At 39.6% G+C, this 16,916-nt stretch overlaps 1 protein-coding gene and 1 non-coding gene across 17 annotated transcripts in view; one reads left to right on the top strand and one right to left on the bottom strand.

Annotated features, from left to right (window-relative positions):
• Positions 1-15,999, top strand: part of EZH2 (enhancer of zeste 2 polycomb repressive complex 2 subunit) — a 76,150-nt gene extending 60,151 nt beyond the window's left edge. For all 16 annotated transcript variants that reach the window (XM_063667937.1, XM_054495809.2, XM_063667938.1 and 13 more), the window contains 12 exons: positions 3,674-3,765; positions 5,245-5,485; positions 5,987-6,156; positions 6,599-6,693; positions 7,844-7,884; positions 8,351-8,476; positions 9,258-9,436; positions 11,684-11,779; positions 12,971-13,052; positions 13,998-14,078; positions 14,229-14,313; positions 15,677-15,999. In XM_063667937.1, coding sequence (XP_063524007.1) covers positions 3,674-3,765; positions 5,245-5,485; positions 5,987-6,156; positions 6,599-6,693; positions 7,844-7,884; positions 8,351-8,476; positions 9,258-9,436; positions 11,684-11,779; positions 12,971-13,052; positions 13,998-14,078; positions 14,229-14,313; positions 15,677-15,737 — 1,349 coding nt within the window. In that variant the 3' untranslated portion in view covers positions 15,738-15,999. The remainder of the gene's footprint in view (positions 1-3,673; positions 3,766-5,244; positions 5,486-5,986; positions 6,157-6,598; positions 6,694-7,843; positions 7,885-8,350; positions 8,477-9,257; positions 9,437-11,683; positions 11,780-12,970; positions 13,053-13,997; positions 14,079-14,228; positions 14,314-15,676) is intronic.
• LOC129041796 (U7 small nuclear RNA) lies at positions 2,298-2,359 on the bottom strand. The gene has a single exon (XR_008503942.1). It is a non-coding gene; the product is annotated as a U7 small nuclear RNA (small nuclear RNA).
• Positions 16,000-16,916: the final 917 nt, after the last annotated feature.

Raw genomic sequence — 16,916 nt, 5'->3', positions numbered from 1 at the left:
GGTTTCTAATGGTGACCATTTGGATTATTTTGAGCCTTATGCTGTAACGGTGCCACAGCAAATATCTGTACCCATTTCATGCAAGTTTAAGTTTACCAGATGAACTCTATTTAGGTATTGCCAAATGACCTGCCATATGGGGATGCAGCACTTTAAAGCCCTACCAGCAAAGTCAGAGAGCCCTGCCCATAGAAGGTGTTACCAAACTAATTTTTAAAATTGATTTTGTAAGTGAAAAATGACTTTTAGCATTATTTTTAAATTCTTGTTTTTCTTTATTTTTTAATCTCAGCTTCCCACAGGTGATAAGCATTGTTTTAATATCTGGATTTAATTCCTTTGAATGAGGGTAGGATCTTCGTATATGTTGAAGAGTGACCTATTTTTATTCTTTGTTTTTTTGATTTTGTGAGACAGGGGTCTCGCTCTGTCGCCCAGGCTGGAGTGCAGTGGTGCAGTCTTGGCTCACTGTGACCTCTGCCTCCTGGGTTCAAGTGATTCTCCTGCCTCAGCCTTCTGAGTAGCTGGGATTACAGGTGAGCACCACCTCGCCTGGCTCATATTTGTATTTTTAGTAGAAGCAGGGTTTCACCATGTTGACCAGGCTGGTCTCAAACTCCTGACCTTAGGTAATCCACCCACCTCAGCCTCTCACAGTGTTAGGATTACTGGTGTGAGCCACCGTGCCTGGCCTATTTTTATTCTTGGTCTCATAGGTCTTTTTGATGTCTTAGGAGCTTTTTATATAATCAGGAAATTAGGTTTTTTGAAATATGAGTTGCAATTTTTTTCAAGTTTATTTGGTAAAAGTCCCATAAGCAAAGTTTAAACTTTTTCTTTCTTTTTTTTTTTTTTTGAGACAGTCTTGCTCTGTCGCTCAGGCTGGAGTGCAATGGTGTGATCTTGGCTCACTGCAGCCTTTGCCTCCTGGGTTCAAGCGATTCTTGTGCCTCAGCCTCTGGAGTAGCTGGGACTACAGGCACGTGCTACCACATCCAGCTAATTTTTGTATTTGTAGTAGAGATGTGGTTTTGCCATGTTGGCCAGGCTGGTCTCAAACTCCTGACCTCAAGTGATCTGCCCGCCTCAGCCTCTCAAAGTGCTGAGATTACAGGTGTGAGCCACTGTGCCTGGTCAGTTTAAACATTTTTTAAAAAGTAGTTGAATTTATCAGTTACCTTTCCCATTCCAAGATTATAAAGGGTTTCTCACTTTTTTCTAGTATGTTTTAGGCTTCATTTTTTAAAACATAAATCTTTGATCCATTTGGAATTTAATATGATGTGGATTATAAATCTGATCCTCTTCCTCACTTCCAAAGTTGCCTAGTTGTTTCATTTACTGAAAAGTTCATCTTTCATTACCTTGAGATATTTCCTTCATTGCCTGTTGCCATATATATTTGGGTTTCTCAACATTGTGTTCCTTTAGTATATTCATGAGGCAGTATTCAGAGATCTCCTGGCAATTCTTGTTTTTCTATATATATTTATTTATTTATTTAGAGAGATATATATACATACACACATACATACATACACAGGGTCTTGCTCTGTCACCCAGGCCGGAGTGGTACAGTGGCACAATCATGGCTCACTGCAGCCTTGACTTCCTGAGCTCAAGCTATTCTCCTGTCTCAGCTTCCTGCGTAGCTGGGACTACAAGTATGCACCACCATTGCTGGCTAGTTTTCTTTTTCTTTTTTTCTTTTCTTTTTTAGAGATAGGGTCTCACTATGTTGCCCAGGCTGGTCTTAAACTCCTGGCCTCAAGTGATGCTCCTACTTTGGGCTCCCAGAGTGCTGGAATTACAGGTGTGAGCCACTGCACCCAGCCTATATACATTTCAAAATGTTTGTCTAGTTCTTTTTAAAAAAAATTAGTGGTATGTTTATTGGAATCTCATTAAATTTCTAAATTACCTAACTTCTTTTTAAAATATAAGGGTTAAGTCTAACTAACCATACCATCACCTCTCTGTGTCCTTTAATTACCTCCCAAGTTTTCTTTATGTGACTCTTATACATTTTTTGTTGAGTATTTGTAGGTATTAAACTTGCTGCTGCTGTTGGGCTTTTTCCACATTTTGTCTTCTGTTTTGTACCCTGCTACCTTACTGCATTGTCTTCATGTTTATCAGTTTCTCAGTACATTCTTAGGAGTTTTCCAGCTGTGTAATTATACTGTCTGTAGTTATTAATGGTTTTGCCTTCTATCCAGTCTTTATAACTGAAGCTTCTTTCTCTTTTCTACCTACTTTATTTATTTATTTTTTGGTTGGGTGGGGGCGGGGAGTGGGGAGGCTTTCTGATAAAAACCAGAAAGCCTGCTAGACAAATTCTAAAAGAGCTGTAACTGTCTTTTCTACCTACTTTAGCTTGTATTTTCAGTACAGTTTAAAAATTAGTAGTGCTGGTAGATAGAGATAAATGTTCTGTCTCTTCTGGGTGAGTTTTAGAAAATTATTCTTTACATCCAGGTTTTGAGATTTATTTGTATGCAGTTTATGTGTTCTCTAATGTTCGTTTTATTTTTGTTAATATTCTTGTTCTCTCTATATTTCATTGTCACTTTTTTGTTAAGAAGTGGTTTTTATATTTTAAATTATGTATTTTTTTCTTCAGAGAACCAGCTACAATGTTAGTTTAACTCATAAACAGAAAAATAGTTGTATTAGGGTTCCTAAGCGAACGTAATCCAGCACCAGATTAGTATTGGTGTTAGGCTGTCTGGAGCCTAATTGCTCACACACTTCCAACAGAATCTGAGCCTTGAATTTTTCTTCTTTAAAAACACAACTTTGTCCTTTTTTTTTTTCTTTCCTTTTCTCATCAGTCTTTAAGTGTGGCTTTTTACAAATATTTAAAAGGTGATTTGTTTTGTGGAAATGTCACTTGTTTTTCTCCAAATTAATTTTCATCTTGTATAGTTCTTAATAGTCCATTTCCAGCATTTCCCTTTTGTATATGAGGAAGCAAGTTTTTGCAAGAACTTCTGTGAAGTTTGCACTGCTGTCAGTGTTCACACTCTTTTAATGCAGCAGTGTATCTGCATTTGAATCTTTCTGTTACGTTATTTTGGAATTTTAGGTTTCAAACGGTGTATCTTTCTAAAATCCGTTTTTTTGACATTGCAATTTTCTGTGGCAAGACACTATAAGCTCTCACCAGGTTCTTGGATTGGGTATGATTCACAGGAATTGAATGTTAGTAATCTAGGGCTGTCCTCTTTATCATTAAAAATGAGTTTTTACAACTGGTGACAAGCTGATTGCTGACCTTTCTTTAGAAATCAAGAAATTATATGTCAGAATTAATCTGATTTAATTGTAGAAGGACTATCAACTGCTTAAACAGAGATAGTAAGATTCAATTTAAGTAAATGTTTATAACCATAGTTATGTGCATCAGTTTTACTTGCAAGGAGAAAAATGAGAAATCACGACTCATTCCAGAATTTACTGTTTTTCCTTCCTGCTTAATGGTTGGAGGAGGAGGAGTGGAGAATACATTGTGATCATTCAGTAAGAGCCTGAAGGAAAGTTGTATGAAGTAACGTAAACCACATATTAGCAAGATTATAATCCATTAATTGACTTTTCCAGTGGAACTGGAAAAGTGAAAAAGTAAGTATTTTATAGTTATATTAGATTCTTTGTTTCATTTATTTTGCAGCCTTTCATGCAACACCCAACACTTATAAGCGGAAGAACACAGAAACAGCTCTAGACAACAAACCTTGTGGACCACAGTGTTACCAGCATTTGGTAAGACTTAGTGCCTTATTATTGCAGAGGGTACTCGAGAGGACTTAATTTTGCACTTTGGTGGAGGTGATCAAGTCAGCGTTAATGTTGTCTGCACCCGTGCTGTTATGGGCCATATGATAGACAGAGCTTTCTCACCCATGCTGTTTCTTCCATAGCTCATGTACTGCACATTTTAGTCCTTCATTAATGTGGTATTATTCTTTTTAAAATCTGTGTTATCTCTTCAGCAACATTTCAAGGTCTTTAGGATCAAGGACTTTTATGCCTTCCACAAAGTCTGTGAGAGTTGCAAGGCACAGATAGTCCACTTAGAAAGCAGGCATGCAGTAATCATATGCAGTAGATCCCAAGCCCCTCTCATAGCCATATCCCTCTGCTTGAGTTATAGATGCACTGTCATTTCAGCTATATGATAGGTTCCACAGATTTTTTTTTTTAATTGATGGAGAAAAGGTAAGGGGTTAGGAAAATATGAGGTAGAAAAGTTGTTTTTTACGGGTACTCTCTTATTTTTACCATTTCCCCTCTTTGAACCAAGCCACTCCTACCTAGGAACTAAATGGGTATATATTGCCTGTTGGATTTTGGACAGAAGATTCATTGAATGGCACCTGCAGAAGGTATCCTATTTTTAAGCAATTTGGTTTTTGTAGAATGAAGTATAAAACTGTTGGCTGCTGTCAAACTTCTCCCTTCTATTTCCACTAAAAAAATGGAATTCTTGAGCACTTGTTTTATAATATTCTTTACAAGGCAGAATTTTGTTTGGCTCATCTAAAATGTTTCTGTGGTCTCTATAAACCATGCTCTTACCATTGTTTTATACTTTGAGACTGGATTATTGTACTTCATAATGCAAGATGCAACCCTCACAGTCTTATTCCTGAAGTTCCTTTCATGTCTTCCTGTGGCTGTGTATCCTTCACAGGAAAAAAAATGCTGGATGTTTTAATAGTAAGACAGGAAGTGACAAAGTCAAGCATGTTTGTGTTTTGTGTTCTTGTATACTTTAAATATTAACACGAAGAGGTATGCATTATCTTAATCTCTGCATAGGTAGTCTGACTCCGTGCACATTAGGTATATGATTCTTTCGTAAAGATTCACTTTTAAATAGACTGTATGTCCATAGAGATAATTACCTTTATTACATGAAGTATATTTCATACTTTATCTTCTTATATTTTAACTTAATTGTAACTAGTTAATATATTTTACAAATTCACAATATAGAACTGTCTTGCCTGATTGTTGTACCATTCTAGGAATATATAGAACCCATATTTCTTTTTCTGAAATTTTCAGACTATCAAAAGCATATCAAAACAAGTATATTAGACATGCAAATGATTATTTGTGATAAATGGATAATGTGATAAATTTTTTGACTAACCTGGCTTATATAGTATTTTTTTTCTCTTCCATCAAAATGAGTTTTAGAACTTTGCCCTGATGTTGACATTTTTCATTTCGTAGGAGGGAGCAAAGGAGTTCGCTGCTGCTCTCACCGCTGAGCGGATAAAGACCCCACCAAAACGCCCAGGAGGCCGCAGAAGAGGACGGCTTCCCAATAACAGTAGCAGGCCCAGCACCCCCACCATTAATGTGCTGGAATCAAAGGATACAGACAGTGATAGGGAAGCAGGGACTGAAACGGGGGGAGAGAACAATGATAAAGAAGAAGAAGAGAAGAAAGATGAAACTTCGAGCTCCTCTGGTAAGACACGTCTAATAACTGGGTTTTACTGTTCTGCGAAAGTTCATATTGTGAGGATTAAGGATGTATAATGCATTGAATAATTTTCTTAAAGTTGGTTAGTTTCAGTATAAAGACCAGAGTCTAAGACCAGAGTTATCTCAAGAATGTGTAGCTGTGTTGTTTCTGTTTCCTGCCTCCACCCCTACCTTAGCTTGTGGTGTTTGCCCTGCTTAGTTGTGTGAAAGTTGATGATGCACTTTATTCTCATTCTTTGTGCCATTTTCCTTTTTCGATCTTTCTCAGGTAGGGAATAATGAAATTTGGATCATTTGGTTTAATATTCTTGAAGTTCTATGAGTAGTTTTGTTGGAAAATGTGAACTACTGATGAGTTAGTATTTTACCGATTGGATTTTAGTTGTCCTTATCTTTTTGCTTTTTTCTTAAGCACACCCTGAATTTTACTTCTTAATATTATTTCCAATCATTTCTTGACCAGTGCTTACATTTGGTTTTGTAGAAGCAAATTCTCGGTGTCAAACACCAATAAAGATGAAGCCAAATATTGAACCTCCTGAGAATGTGGAGTGGAGTGGTGCTGAAGCCTCAATGTTTAGAGTCCTCATTGGCACTTACTATGACAATTTCTGTGCCATTGCTAGGTTAATTGGGACCAAAACATGTAGACAGGTAAGATATCTGATAAAAATGTTGTTAAAAGAGCTTCAAACATAGAGATAAAAATGTACTCGTTGTCCAAACAAAGAAAATTCTTGGTTATTACTAAGCTCCTATTCATCTCCTAAAAATAATTTTTTTTCTTCCCAAGAGGGAATTGAATGAAAATTATTCTCCAGGTATGTTGCAGAATTTCCCCACTGTAGACTTTTAAGGTTAGATAGCAGTAGATTTTAAAAGCTAGTAAGAATTTAAATTTAGCATCACAGTTCTTGACCAGAATATAATTACAGCTACCCCTAATGTGAGGGTAGGGACAGCGATGTGTGTTATGTCCCCAGCATCTAGCAGTGTCACAGAACAGACAAAGACATTTTTCTGGTATGCATGAGTATAAGAATGGTTTGCCTAAATAAGACTGTCCTCATGGCTCTGTGACTGTGCCTCTTGTCAGGTGTATGAGTTTAGAGTCAAAGAATCTAGCATCATAGCTCCAGCTCCCGCTGAGGATGTGGATACTCCTCCAAGGAAAAAGAAGAGGAAACACCGGTGAGTCTGTCATGAAGCTGCTTAGAGAAGTCAACACAGATAGACACTGCAGGCAAGGCCCTTCCTAAGGACTGTTGTTGGTTTCTACTTAGTCTATTTTTAAAAAACCTGAAACTGCCATCAAAAACAGAACTATGGAATCTTATTTCCACTGGGAATTGCTAGTATTTTTCTATAAGAATACAGTAGCCTTCAGTATATTTGGTATGTTAAGAGTCATAAAAATTATGGTTACCAGACTGCATTTGGGTTAAGAAAAACATATTTAGTAGCTTTTGCAGTAAAGGTTACATAAACAATTACTTTAACATCATGAAATGTTCTGTGTTTCTGATGTGAGCTCTGGGCCAGTTTTTAGAAGTATCTTTTATTCCAGGAGCTTGAATTTCTAAGTTGTGTGGCATAGCATTCTGATACTCCTAATGGGTACCCTACTTTAAGCCTGTGTGAATGTTATTTTCACCTTAGTGAATGTTTTCAGGCTGATTTGATTTGTAAATGTAGAGCCAGAAAAATTGATGAATGGACTATCTGCTCTAATCTCCCCATACCTCCACCTCACATTTTTAAAAACGAGAAACATAATTGGGTAGGTAAGGGTGCAGTTAGATTATGCTTCTTAAATTGTGTACAGGCTCATGTTACATTTTGTTACTGTAACATTTTGTTACTTTAACAAAAATAAGTGTAGGGCCAACCCAATTTAGAATTTTTTTAAAGTCAAGTTTTTATTTTTATTTAGGCTTTAGGAGATGCTTCTGAAATTTTGGTTGAATGATTTCTGACCATGTAGTTCACTTGATTGGTTTATGATGCCTGAAATAAGAGGAAGTGATCAGTGTCATCCACATCAGAATAAATCAACAGGCAGACACACCTGCTGCTTTGTGCAGCATGGGGAGCTCAGGAGTTCTGACCAGGAGTCATGGATGAACACAGGAAATGATGACTTGCCACACCTGGGGCAGCCTGTGCCATCAAGCTGTTCAAGTTGCTTCAAACTGATGGCAGATAGAAACTGGGCAGGGCATGACTCTTGGCTTTAACGCATTCCTGTATTCATGGCACAGATAGATCCAGTTAAGCAGCTCTCTGTTGGATTTGTAGCTTCCCGCAGAAGTTTGGTTTAATTTTCTTTGTGTTTTTGCAGGTTGTGGGCTGCGCACTGCAGAAAGATACAGCTGAAAAAGGGTTAGCATCTTTCCATTCCCCTCATCATTAACTTAACAATGTCTGCTTTGTTTTCATTTGTTTTAGAATAGTAACTGGATTAGAGCTTGGGTTATTCTAATATAATTGCCTTCCGTATGTTAAACCAATTTGAATGGAGGATGTCTACTGATGAATCCCCAGTCAATTCTCTTCTGTAAAAGTGGAGGCTGACTGGAAGGTGTGAGTCCGAGTCAGTTGAAGGAGAAGTGCTTTGGGATGGGACTGAGATGTAGCCATGCTCTAGATGGAACTCATAAGCACTTGGGGGTGGGACAGTATTTTTGCCATCGTTTTGGAAACCGGAATATGTGTAATGTTATGCATTCAGTAAAGGCAGGCCAGTTACACTCCACAGGTAGTAGGGAAGAATGTACTCGTGTTAATTGTGTATGATCGTTTCCATCTCCCTGGATTCATTGGCCTGCATGATGTTATCTTTACTCAGACGGCTCCTCTAACCATGTTTACAACTATCAACCCTGTGATCATCCACGGCAGCCTTGTGACAGTTCGTGCCCTTGTGTGATAGCACAAAATTTTTGTGAAAAGTTTTGTCAATGTAGTTCAGAGTGTAAGTATTTGTTGCTTTGATGCAATTGCATGAGAACTAAATAGGTCTTTGGTTAGCAATTTAAAAAATCAAAAATAAGAACACGGGAGCACTCCCTTGTTTACTTGACGAAACTCATCAATTTGACAAGTGTTTATTGAGCCCCATACCTGGCCCTGTGCCAGTGGCCAGTCAGTCGCCTGGGTGTTGTGTGTCTATGTGTGTGAGGCAGGCAAAGTTGTACTAAAGGAACCTGAATTTTATTTTTTTCTTCTTTGATCATTTAAATTAAGTTGTATTAAAGTTGGCACAGATTGTAAGAGGAATCTAGAAGGAGCTACCCAAATAATTTTTGGGCACCAGAAATTGTCAGAGTAGGAGAGTTTTAGTCTTCAGATTAAGGGAATGTAGCATAAACATAGATTTTTATAATTGTTTAATGAGACTGCACATGAAGCTTGGGTACTAAGGGAGTGTTTAGAACTAGGGGCTATTGGAATGGTCAAGGACCATGGATATTGTTCCATCCAGACCCTTTATTCACACCGACTTTAAATATATACACTATTTAACAAATGGAAAATGGAAAAACAACTCAGTGGTGGTCTTTTTCAGTGCAAACAGCTATAACTTCGCTGTTAATACTTCCATTTCCTTGTCTATATAGTAGGGTAATAAGGCGGTTGTGAGGGTTGAGAGTCAGTCAGATGCCCAGTACAGCCCTTGCCATGTATCTTTCTGCAAGTTTTTGCATATGGTGATGATGGTGATGAGTGAAGAACCTCCAAACCTCTCTCTGAAGGTCAAAACCGCTTTCCGGGATGCCGCTGCAAAGCACAGTGCAACACCAAGCAGTGCCCGTGCTACCTGGCTGTCCGAGAGTGTGACCCTGACCTCTGTCTTACTTGTGGAGCCGCTGACCATTGGGACAGTAAAAATGTGTCCTGCAAGAACTGCAGTATTCAGCGGGGCTCCAAAAAGGTGAGCAACAAGTCGCTTCTGGAAGATTGTTTGTAGTTAGCTATTTAGTGATGCAAATGTCAGGATTGTCTTAGATGATTTAGCTGGGGCAAAAAGTAAAAGTGACCCTTGAAAGGTGCAACTGATGAGAAAGTGTTGATAATTTTCTCTGGGTAATGCACCCTTGGGCAGTCTCTTCAGTTTTATATAGAGCACCGTACTCTGATAGTAGGAGAAACCAGCAAATTCTGAGAAGTAGCCATTTATGGTATCAGATTTAGGAATAAGAGGTATTTTTTCTAGCTGTTTAATAGATTATTTGAATTTCTCTTTTAGTTAATAGAACTAGTAGTTTATCTAGTATCCTTAATGCAAATAAATGGTAATTTCTATCAAAATATAGACTCATTCTCATCAAAGAGTATTTATAGATTCCTTGTTATGTAGAGTAAAAGATGAAATTTCCCATGGCAGGTTTTTATAGATTTACTTCCTGTTTGTTTAATAACCTTGAAAAAAACCCAGCTAGGAACTCTATATTTTTAGTCTGGGGAATTGTATGTAGGTGATTTAACTCTATCAGCCAGGAAGTAATGATTGAGCAAAAGACACTTCAGCAGCATGTATTTGGGAAATTACGTATCTTTTTTTTTTTTTTTTTTTTTAGGGCAGATGATAAGTTCTTTCTTCAGTCAGTTCTTTTTATAATAGCTGACATTTATTAAGCATGTAAAAATAGCAGGCACTGTTTTGAGTGCTTTAGTGGATTCGTTCATTGATTCTCCTAACCCTGTGAGTGAGGAATAAGTGTTAACCCCATTTTACGGGTAAGGAAACCCAAAGTCACAAGACTTATTAAAGGAGCAGGAGATCAAATCCTCCAGGCTCCCATTAACCTGCTCTTACGCTCTGTGTGTGTGTGTATGTGGGGTGTAGAGTAGACATATCTTTGTTGTTGGACCATTTATTTATAATTGAGAACACACTTCTTACCAGCAAGTCCCCTTCTACCAGAAATTCTGCTCCAGGCAAAACATTGAAGTTCTCTTGGTTTTGTTTGTGTCTTTGAACCAAAGTCTGTGTTTATGGCAGAAAGTTGTGCAGGGTGGTGGGTTTTTTGTTTTTGTTTTTAGCTTTGACTTTTTTTCTTTTCTGTTAGACGTTTAGATCATTTTACTCTAGGCAGTTACATGTCCATTTAGGTCATTGGATCACAGTGACTCTGGTTCAGTTTCCGATGGCATACCCGCTCAGACCTAAAAATCTCAATTTCCCCCCCAAACAACTTACCATTGTACGCCTTCCTCACTTTGTTCAGAAAGTGGGTAATTCTATTCATACTGACATGTCCTGTTTGTAAGACATTTTTTAACTCTTAAAAATGTTAAACTATGGAGATACCTTTTACCAGCTGGGTTTCATTTGCATAGCAGTATTTAGCTAATTTAGTTTCTGATCAGAAGGCTATTTGGGAAGTTCACCCTGACAGTTGAGTGGTAAGATGGTCCAGAGTAGGACTAGATAGGAAGCCTTTGGAAAGGTCACAAGAAAATTTTGGATGAAAGCATAATACTGAGCCGTGATGAAAAATTGGCATATGTTTGGGAACACATCCCTAAATACATAATTTACAGCAATGATCATCTTGGCATTTCTGCTGAAAGTAGACTGCTGGACTGACAAGATCATGATAACACCTCCCAGTAGTTTCTTGTGTTATCCTGAGGAGGTGGGGTGGAAGAACAAATCCAAAGCCAAGCTGCTATGGGCTTCAGAGGGAACCAACGCCAGTGAACAATCAGGGGGTGTCCTGGGGCTGAAAATGGAATAACTATTAATAGAATCACTTGGGGGAAGTAGAGGGAAAGGTATGAAGAGGAAGAGTGATTTGGTGGTGTCCTTATATTAAATTCAGGTTGAAAGTGAATTACTCGAGGAAATCAAGGGCTGAAGAAACAGGGAAGCCAAAAGTGCAGCAGGCCTAGAGCACCTTGCTGAACGATGGTCATTGCAGAGGACCAACACCAGCAAAAGATTTTCTGTAAGACAGAGATTCTTATCTGCTGTATGAGGAAAACATAATGTTCATAGTTAGCCATTCTCAGCAGCTTTCACATTGACTGAAGCTGTGTGCTCAATTACTGCCTTAGAACAAACAAGGTCTGAGGATTTACATTGATAGCTTTTGTTTTCATTCTGTAGTCTACTTTGTCCCCAGTCCATCTTCACCCTCCTTTTTTGATTATGTGATTGTGTTTTATTTTCTAGCATCTATTGCTGGCACCATCTGATGTGGCAGGCTGGGGGATTTTTATCAAAGATCCTGTGCAGAAAAATGAATTCATCTCAGAATACTGTGGAGAGGTAAGGCACTGATTACCTGTATTCAGGTGGCATTGTATATACTAACTTTTCTTTATTTTAGATTGATTTTATTAGATAAGTCTGTGGGTTTGATTGGAAATGAATTGCCATAAACTGCCTTTTCAGCCTGGACTTCTGCATGTTTGTGGATTTGCATGCTTAGTAACTGGATTGTGCTGGGCGCAGTGGCCGACTCCTGTAATCCCAGCATTTTGGGAGGCTGAGGCAGGTGGATCGGTTGAGCTCAGGAGTTGGAGACCAGCATGGGCAACATGGCAAGACCCCATTGCTACAAAAACTGCAAAAATTAGCCGGGCATGGTGGTGCCTACTTGTAGTCCGAGCTACTTGGGAGCTGAGGCAGGAAGATCGCTTGAGCCTGGGAGGTTGAGGCTGCAGTGAGCCATGTTTATGCTACTGCACTCCAGCCTGGGTGACAAAGTGAGACCCTGTCTCAGAGGGAAAAAAACAAAACAAAACAGGATTGCTTGGTTCTAGCCACATTTAGCTTTTCTCATCTAGGGACAACAGGGAGAACAAGAGCTTTACCATAGAGTGTCCTGCTTAATCCACAACCTAGTTGATAAGGACCGAGAAACAATGTCATTAGTTATTCACCTTTTAAATTGTTGAGTTACCGAAAAATCATAGGCCTAGCTTCAGTTTGGAACCAGCTCACCCAAAAAAAATTTTTTTTTTTTTTTTGAGACGGAGTTTCGCTCTTGTTGCCTAGGCTGGAGTGCAGTGGCATGATTTTGGCTCATTGCAACCTCCGCCTCCCGGGTTCAAGCGATTCTCCTGCCTCAGCCTCCCAAGTAGCTGGGATTATAGGCATGCGCCACCGCACCCAGGTGATCTGCCTGCCTCAGCCTCCAAAAGTGCTGGGATTACAGGCGTGAGCCACTGCAGCCGGCTTTTTTAAAAAACTCAGCAAAAAGATTTTGATTCCTCACTTTCTCCAAGGATAATTACTTCAGGATGTGGAAATATTTCTGAGTTGGGGTCCTTAGTAGACAGTTATTCTTTGATTTATTAGTGTGCAGACTGAATGGGAAAGAGAACTTGGCTGTAGTGACCCTTTTTGTTGCGTTTTCTCCAGAAGGTCCAGTATTCACTCTGTGTGCTTTTGTGTGTTCTGTCAGGCTTGATCACCTTTATCCAAAAGAATTTTCTCCTGTGTCTTTCTTTTTAGATTATTTCTCAAGATGAAGCTGACAGAAGAGGGAAAGTATATGATAAATACATGTGCAGCTTTCTGTTCAACTTGAACAATGGTATGTTTCAGAGCTGGGAGGCAGTGAGTTCCTCTGAGTTGCATGTGGCAGCCTTCTGCCGGCCGAGTGTTCAGAAACGAGGGTAGAGGTCAGGGCGGTGACCAGAGGCAGGATCTCCTTAGAGGCATGGGGGGGCTGCTTGCTTGAAAGGAACTGCAGCAAGGAATTCCTCAGGGAGCAGACAGACTAGATGTGCAGGAAACCGCCTCTCTGGAGTCCGGGCCGTCTGTGGGTGGCGCTATCCCAGCATGTGGCTGTGAAGGGGACGTTGTGCTCTTGCTGCTCACCTCACCTCTTGTGTTCAGGTAGCTCAGCACACCTCCTCCAGTCAGTGCCTCTGAGCGGGGAGGGAGGGGAGGAGCACTGCATTTGCAACCATCTTCCAGACTCCCCTGGATATTCTCAAAGGACTGAGAGGAAAGGCAGCTGCTTTCATAGCTGATGTTCTGGGATAGAATGTAAGGCTGTGTAGGGATGTTTCTGGTGGGATTATGTGAAAATGGAGGTAGGCTTAACATGTAAGATATTCAGAGAAACTCTTAGTTGGAACAAGTAGAATAGGTTTTTTTCTATGAACGCTTTATAGACATTATAGTGAAAAAAACTAATTTTAAATGTGAAAATGCCTATTCTTGATGTTTGGAAGGATTTTGTCAGATTTTTTTTTTTTTTTGCTGTGTTTTGCTCAGTAATGTATGTTTATAGTTGATAATTAATAGCTTTTGAGTCAGATAACCATCTTGAATTATAGGTAATTAATTTTAACCTGGAACAATAGTGTATTCTTCCAAATGTCATTTCTTACTGAATGAAGTTGCTTGAATGATTTATTTGCTTTTGCAGGCAAACCCTGAAGAACTGTAACCAGTTGCATTTACAGAATCATAATAACTTGATTTACTTATAACTGAAATTATTCAGTGGGCTGTGCTTATTTCTTTTTAGATTTTGTGGTGGATGCAACCCGCAAGGGTAACAAAATTCGTTTTGCAAATCATTCGGTAAATCCAAACTGCTATGCAAAAGGTAGGTACCTTTGACGTCAGGATTGGAACTCCCTTTTCAGTCCTGTGATGAGGGACTTGAATGCTTCTGGGATAGTTGTTACGTGAACAAGTCAGTTAAGCCCCCGTGGTCTGTCTTCATGCTCACTGACACCAGTGTGTCTCTTTCCAGTTATGATGGTTAACGGTGATCACAGGATAGGTATTTTTGCCAAGAGAGCCATCCAGACTGGCGAAGAGCTGTTTTTTGATTACAGGTTGGTAAAGTGCATTTCTAGCATGATCTCTAAGGGCTTTTGTTACTGGATTGTGAACTCTGGACAAAGGAGGGTTTTTAGTTCTTTGCTTCTTTTGACGGGTCACTTTGCCGTGAGCATTAGTGGGGAATTAGGTTACACTTTCCTGTTATGTATTCATTATCCATTTATTTATTATACAAGTCGTGCTTATTTTAAAAATAGAGTAAAATCCATGCAGAAAGCCCCATTTCTCACCCTGCTGTTGACAGCTGGGTGAGTCCTAGACCTTCTCATATCATGCCACATGCTGCATGCTTGCTCGTGGAGCGTTTTCCAGATAAGTGCGATCACACTGTCCTATAGATTTTTCTGCAACATGGTTTTACTTGACAGTATACTATGTATATCTTTATGGATTAGATCTACTTAATTTATTGTTTGCTATGATACTTATAACACATATCATTACCATTTTAAAAGGTGCTATTGGCAAATCGCTGTCTGATCACCCTGTGGGGATGCCTGGGACACGTGGGCCACTGATGGTATCTGTGTGGTGAGGCATTAGGCTGCCAGTTGACACTGTCAAGCTCTGTGGGATACATTTAAGTCAGCCATTGAATACAGATTTAGGTGCAGTCAGTCAGATGACTGTCTAGTTAATGAACTCCTGTGGCCCCGTGTACATCCCACCCAGAAGCTGTCTTTGAGTACTGAGTTCTTGCATATTCAGGCTGGCCTTTAATGGCTGTTGCACAGCAGAGAGCTCTTAGTGAGGCAGACAGGGTCTGAGTGAAGGGCCCACTTTAGCAAAGGCCGCTGCCTTCACTCCAGGCTGGCTCTGAATGAAGAGTGTGGGGTGGCGCTTCCTTGGGATGACCCGGTGGCCTCACCCCCCGTGGTGGGCTGCTTGTGCTCTTTTCTGGGTGTCTGCTGCACTCCAGTTCTGTCTTCACCTGGGGGAGCAACTGGCGGGCTGCTCTTTGGCCCTGTTTGCCATGGTCATCATGTTTTCCAGACCATGGTTCTATTTTGCCTTTCCAGCGTCAGGCCTAAACATCCTGATGTGAACCAGCCTTCCTGGGGCCACTTGCTTCAGAGGCATAGGGGAGGCTGGTCAAGCTCTGAGAATGCTTGTAGACAGGTTTGTTCAGTTCAGAACTTGGCAGCATCTCAATTAGATGGCCAGCAACACAGACCTATGCATTGCCTTCTATGAATGTGCCCTTATGCAGGCAGCTGTGTAATTGGATGGGTTTTTTTTTTTTTTTTAAAAGACATTTTAATGCACCCACTATCTTCAGCAGGCTTTGTTGTGTTAAGTCTCAGCACATGTTGGATGGGTGGCCATCCAGCAGACATCTCCTTCCTGTTGTTTCAGATACAGCCAGGCTGATGCCCTGAAGTATGTCGGCATCGAAAGAGAAATGGAAATCCCTTGACATCTGCTACCTCCTCCCCCTCCTCTCTGAAACAGCTGCCTTAGCTTCAGGAACCTCGAGTACTGTGGGCAATTTAGAAAAAGAAAATGCAGTTTGAAATTCTGAATTTGCAAAGTACTGTAAGAATAATTTATAGTAATGAGTTTAAAAATCAACTTTTTATTGCCTTCTCACCAGCTGCAAAGTGTTTTGTACCAGTGAATTTTTGCAATAATGCAGTATGGTACATTTTTCAACTTTGAATAAAGAATACTTGAACTTGTCCTTGTTGAGTCATTTCTCATAACGTGTCAATAACTGCTTTTAGGACTGCTCAACAAAAAACTTTTAAATTTAACTCCTTGGGTTTGTCTTCGTATGAATCTTGATTTAACTAATACTGCCTGTTAATATGTGGTAGACATATATGAAGAACACTGCTGTGCATCCTGAGGGCTTACGCAGTAAAGGGCTTGATCTTATAGACAAGACCAGGGTGGGTACGTTCCAGTCAGCTGTGCAACCTGGAGAAAGTGATTTAACCTCCAAGTCTGTTCCCCATATATAAACTGACAGAGTAGACTTAGGTTATTTTTAAGAACTTACCTAGTTCTAAACTCCATTAGTCTAGATAGAGTTCTTTAGAAACACAATATAAGTTGGGATTCCTTACCTACCTTATCACAAAAGGTGACAGATATAACCAAACTGTAGTTTTATATCTTCTCAAAGAGGTAAAAATCACAAACTCTGAAAGCATCAAGGAAACGACATGTACCTTGCATGCCTTATGATAATGTGGTTGGTCTCAGAATTTGCGTTTAACTTCCCTGCACCCTCTGCAGGTACATTCACCAGCAGCATCATGGGAACCCTGACAACCGCTGCAAACCAGTCCATACTGTCAGTTACTTAGCAGTTGCTTTTCTACAGTTAGATTTTTATTTACAATGTGATAGTATTAATGTGAAACCTAATTAAATGGACTTATCTTGCTGTCCAGTTCCACAGCATTTGCGGGATCAGGTTTCCGACACATCAGTGCACAGGCGCAGCAACTTGAGTCCTAAAGTTAATTTGCCACTTGATTTGGGATTGAGGAGATCCTCCCTCAGTCTCGTCCCATGGTTTCTTAATGACAGTGCTGATCTATTTTACGTCTAAATAACTCTCCACTCTCACCCAGAAAATGGTACCATT

The sequence above is a fragment of the Pongo pygmaeus genome, chromosome 6 (assembly GCF_028885625.2).
Source record: "Pongo pygmaeus isolate AG05252 chromosome 6, NHGRI_mPonPyg2-v2.0_pri, whole genome shotgun sequence".
Taxonomy (NCBI): Eukaryota; Metazoa; Chordata; class Mammalia; order Primates; family Hominidae; genus Pongo; species Pongo pygmaeus.
Note: the sequence above shows the minus strand (reverse complement) of the source record. Positions and strands in the feature narration are given on the sequence as shown.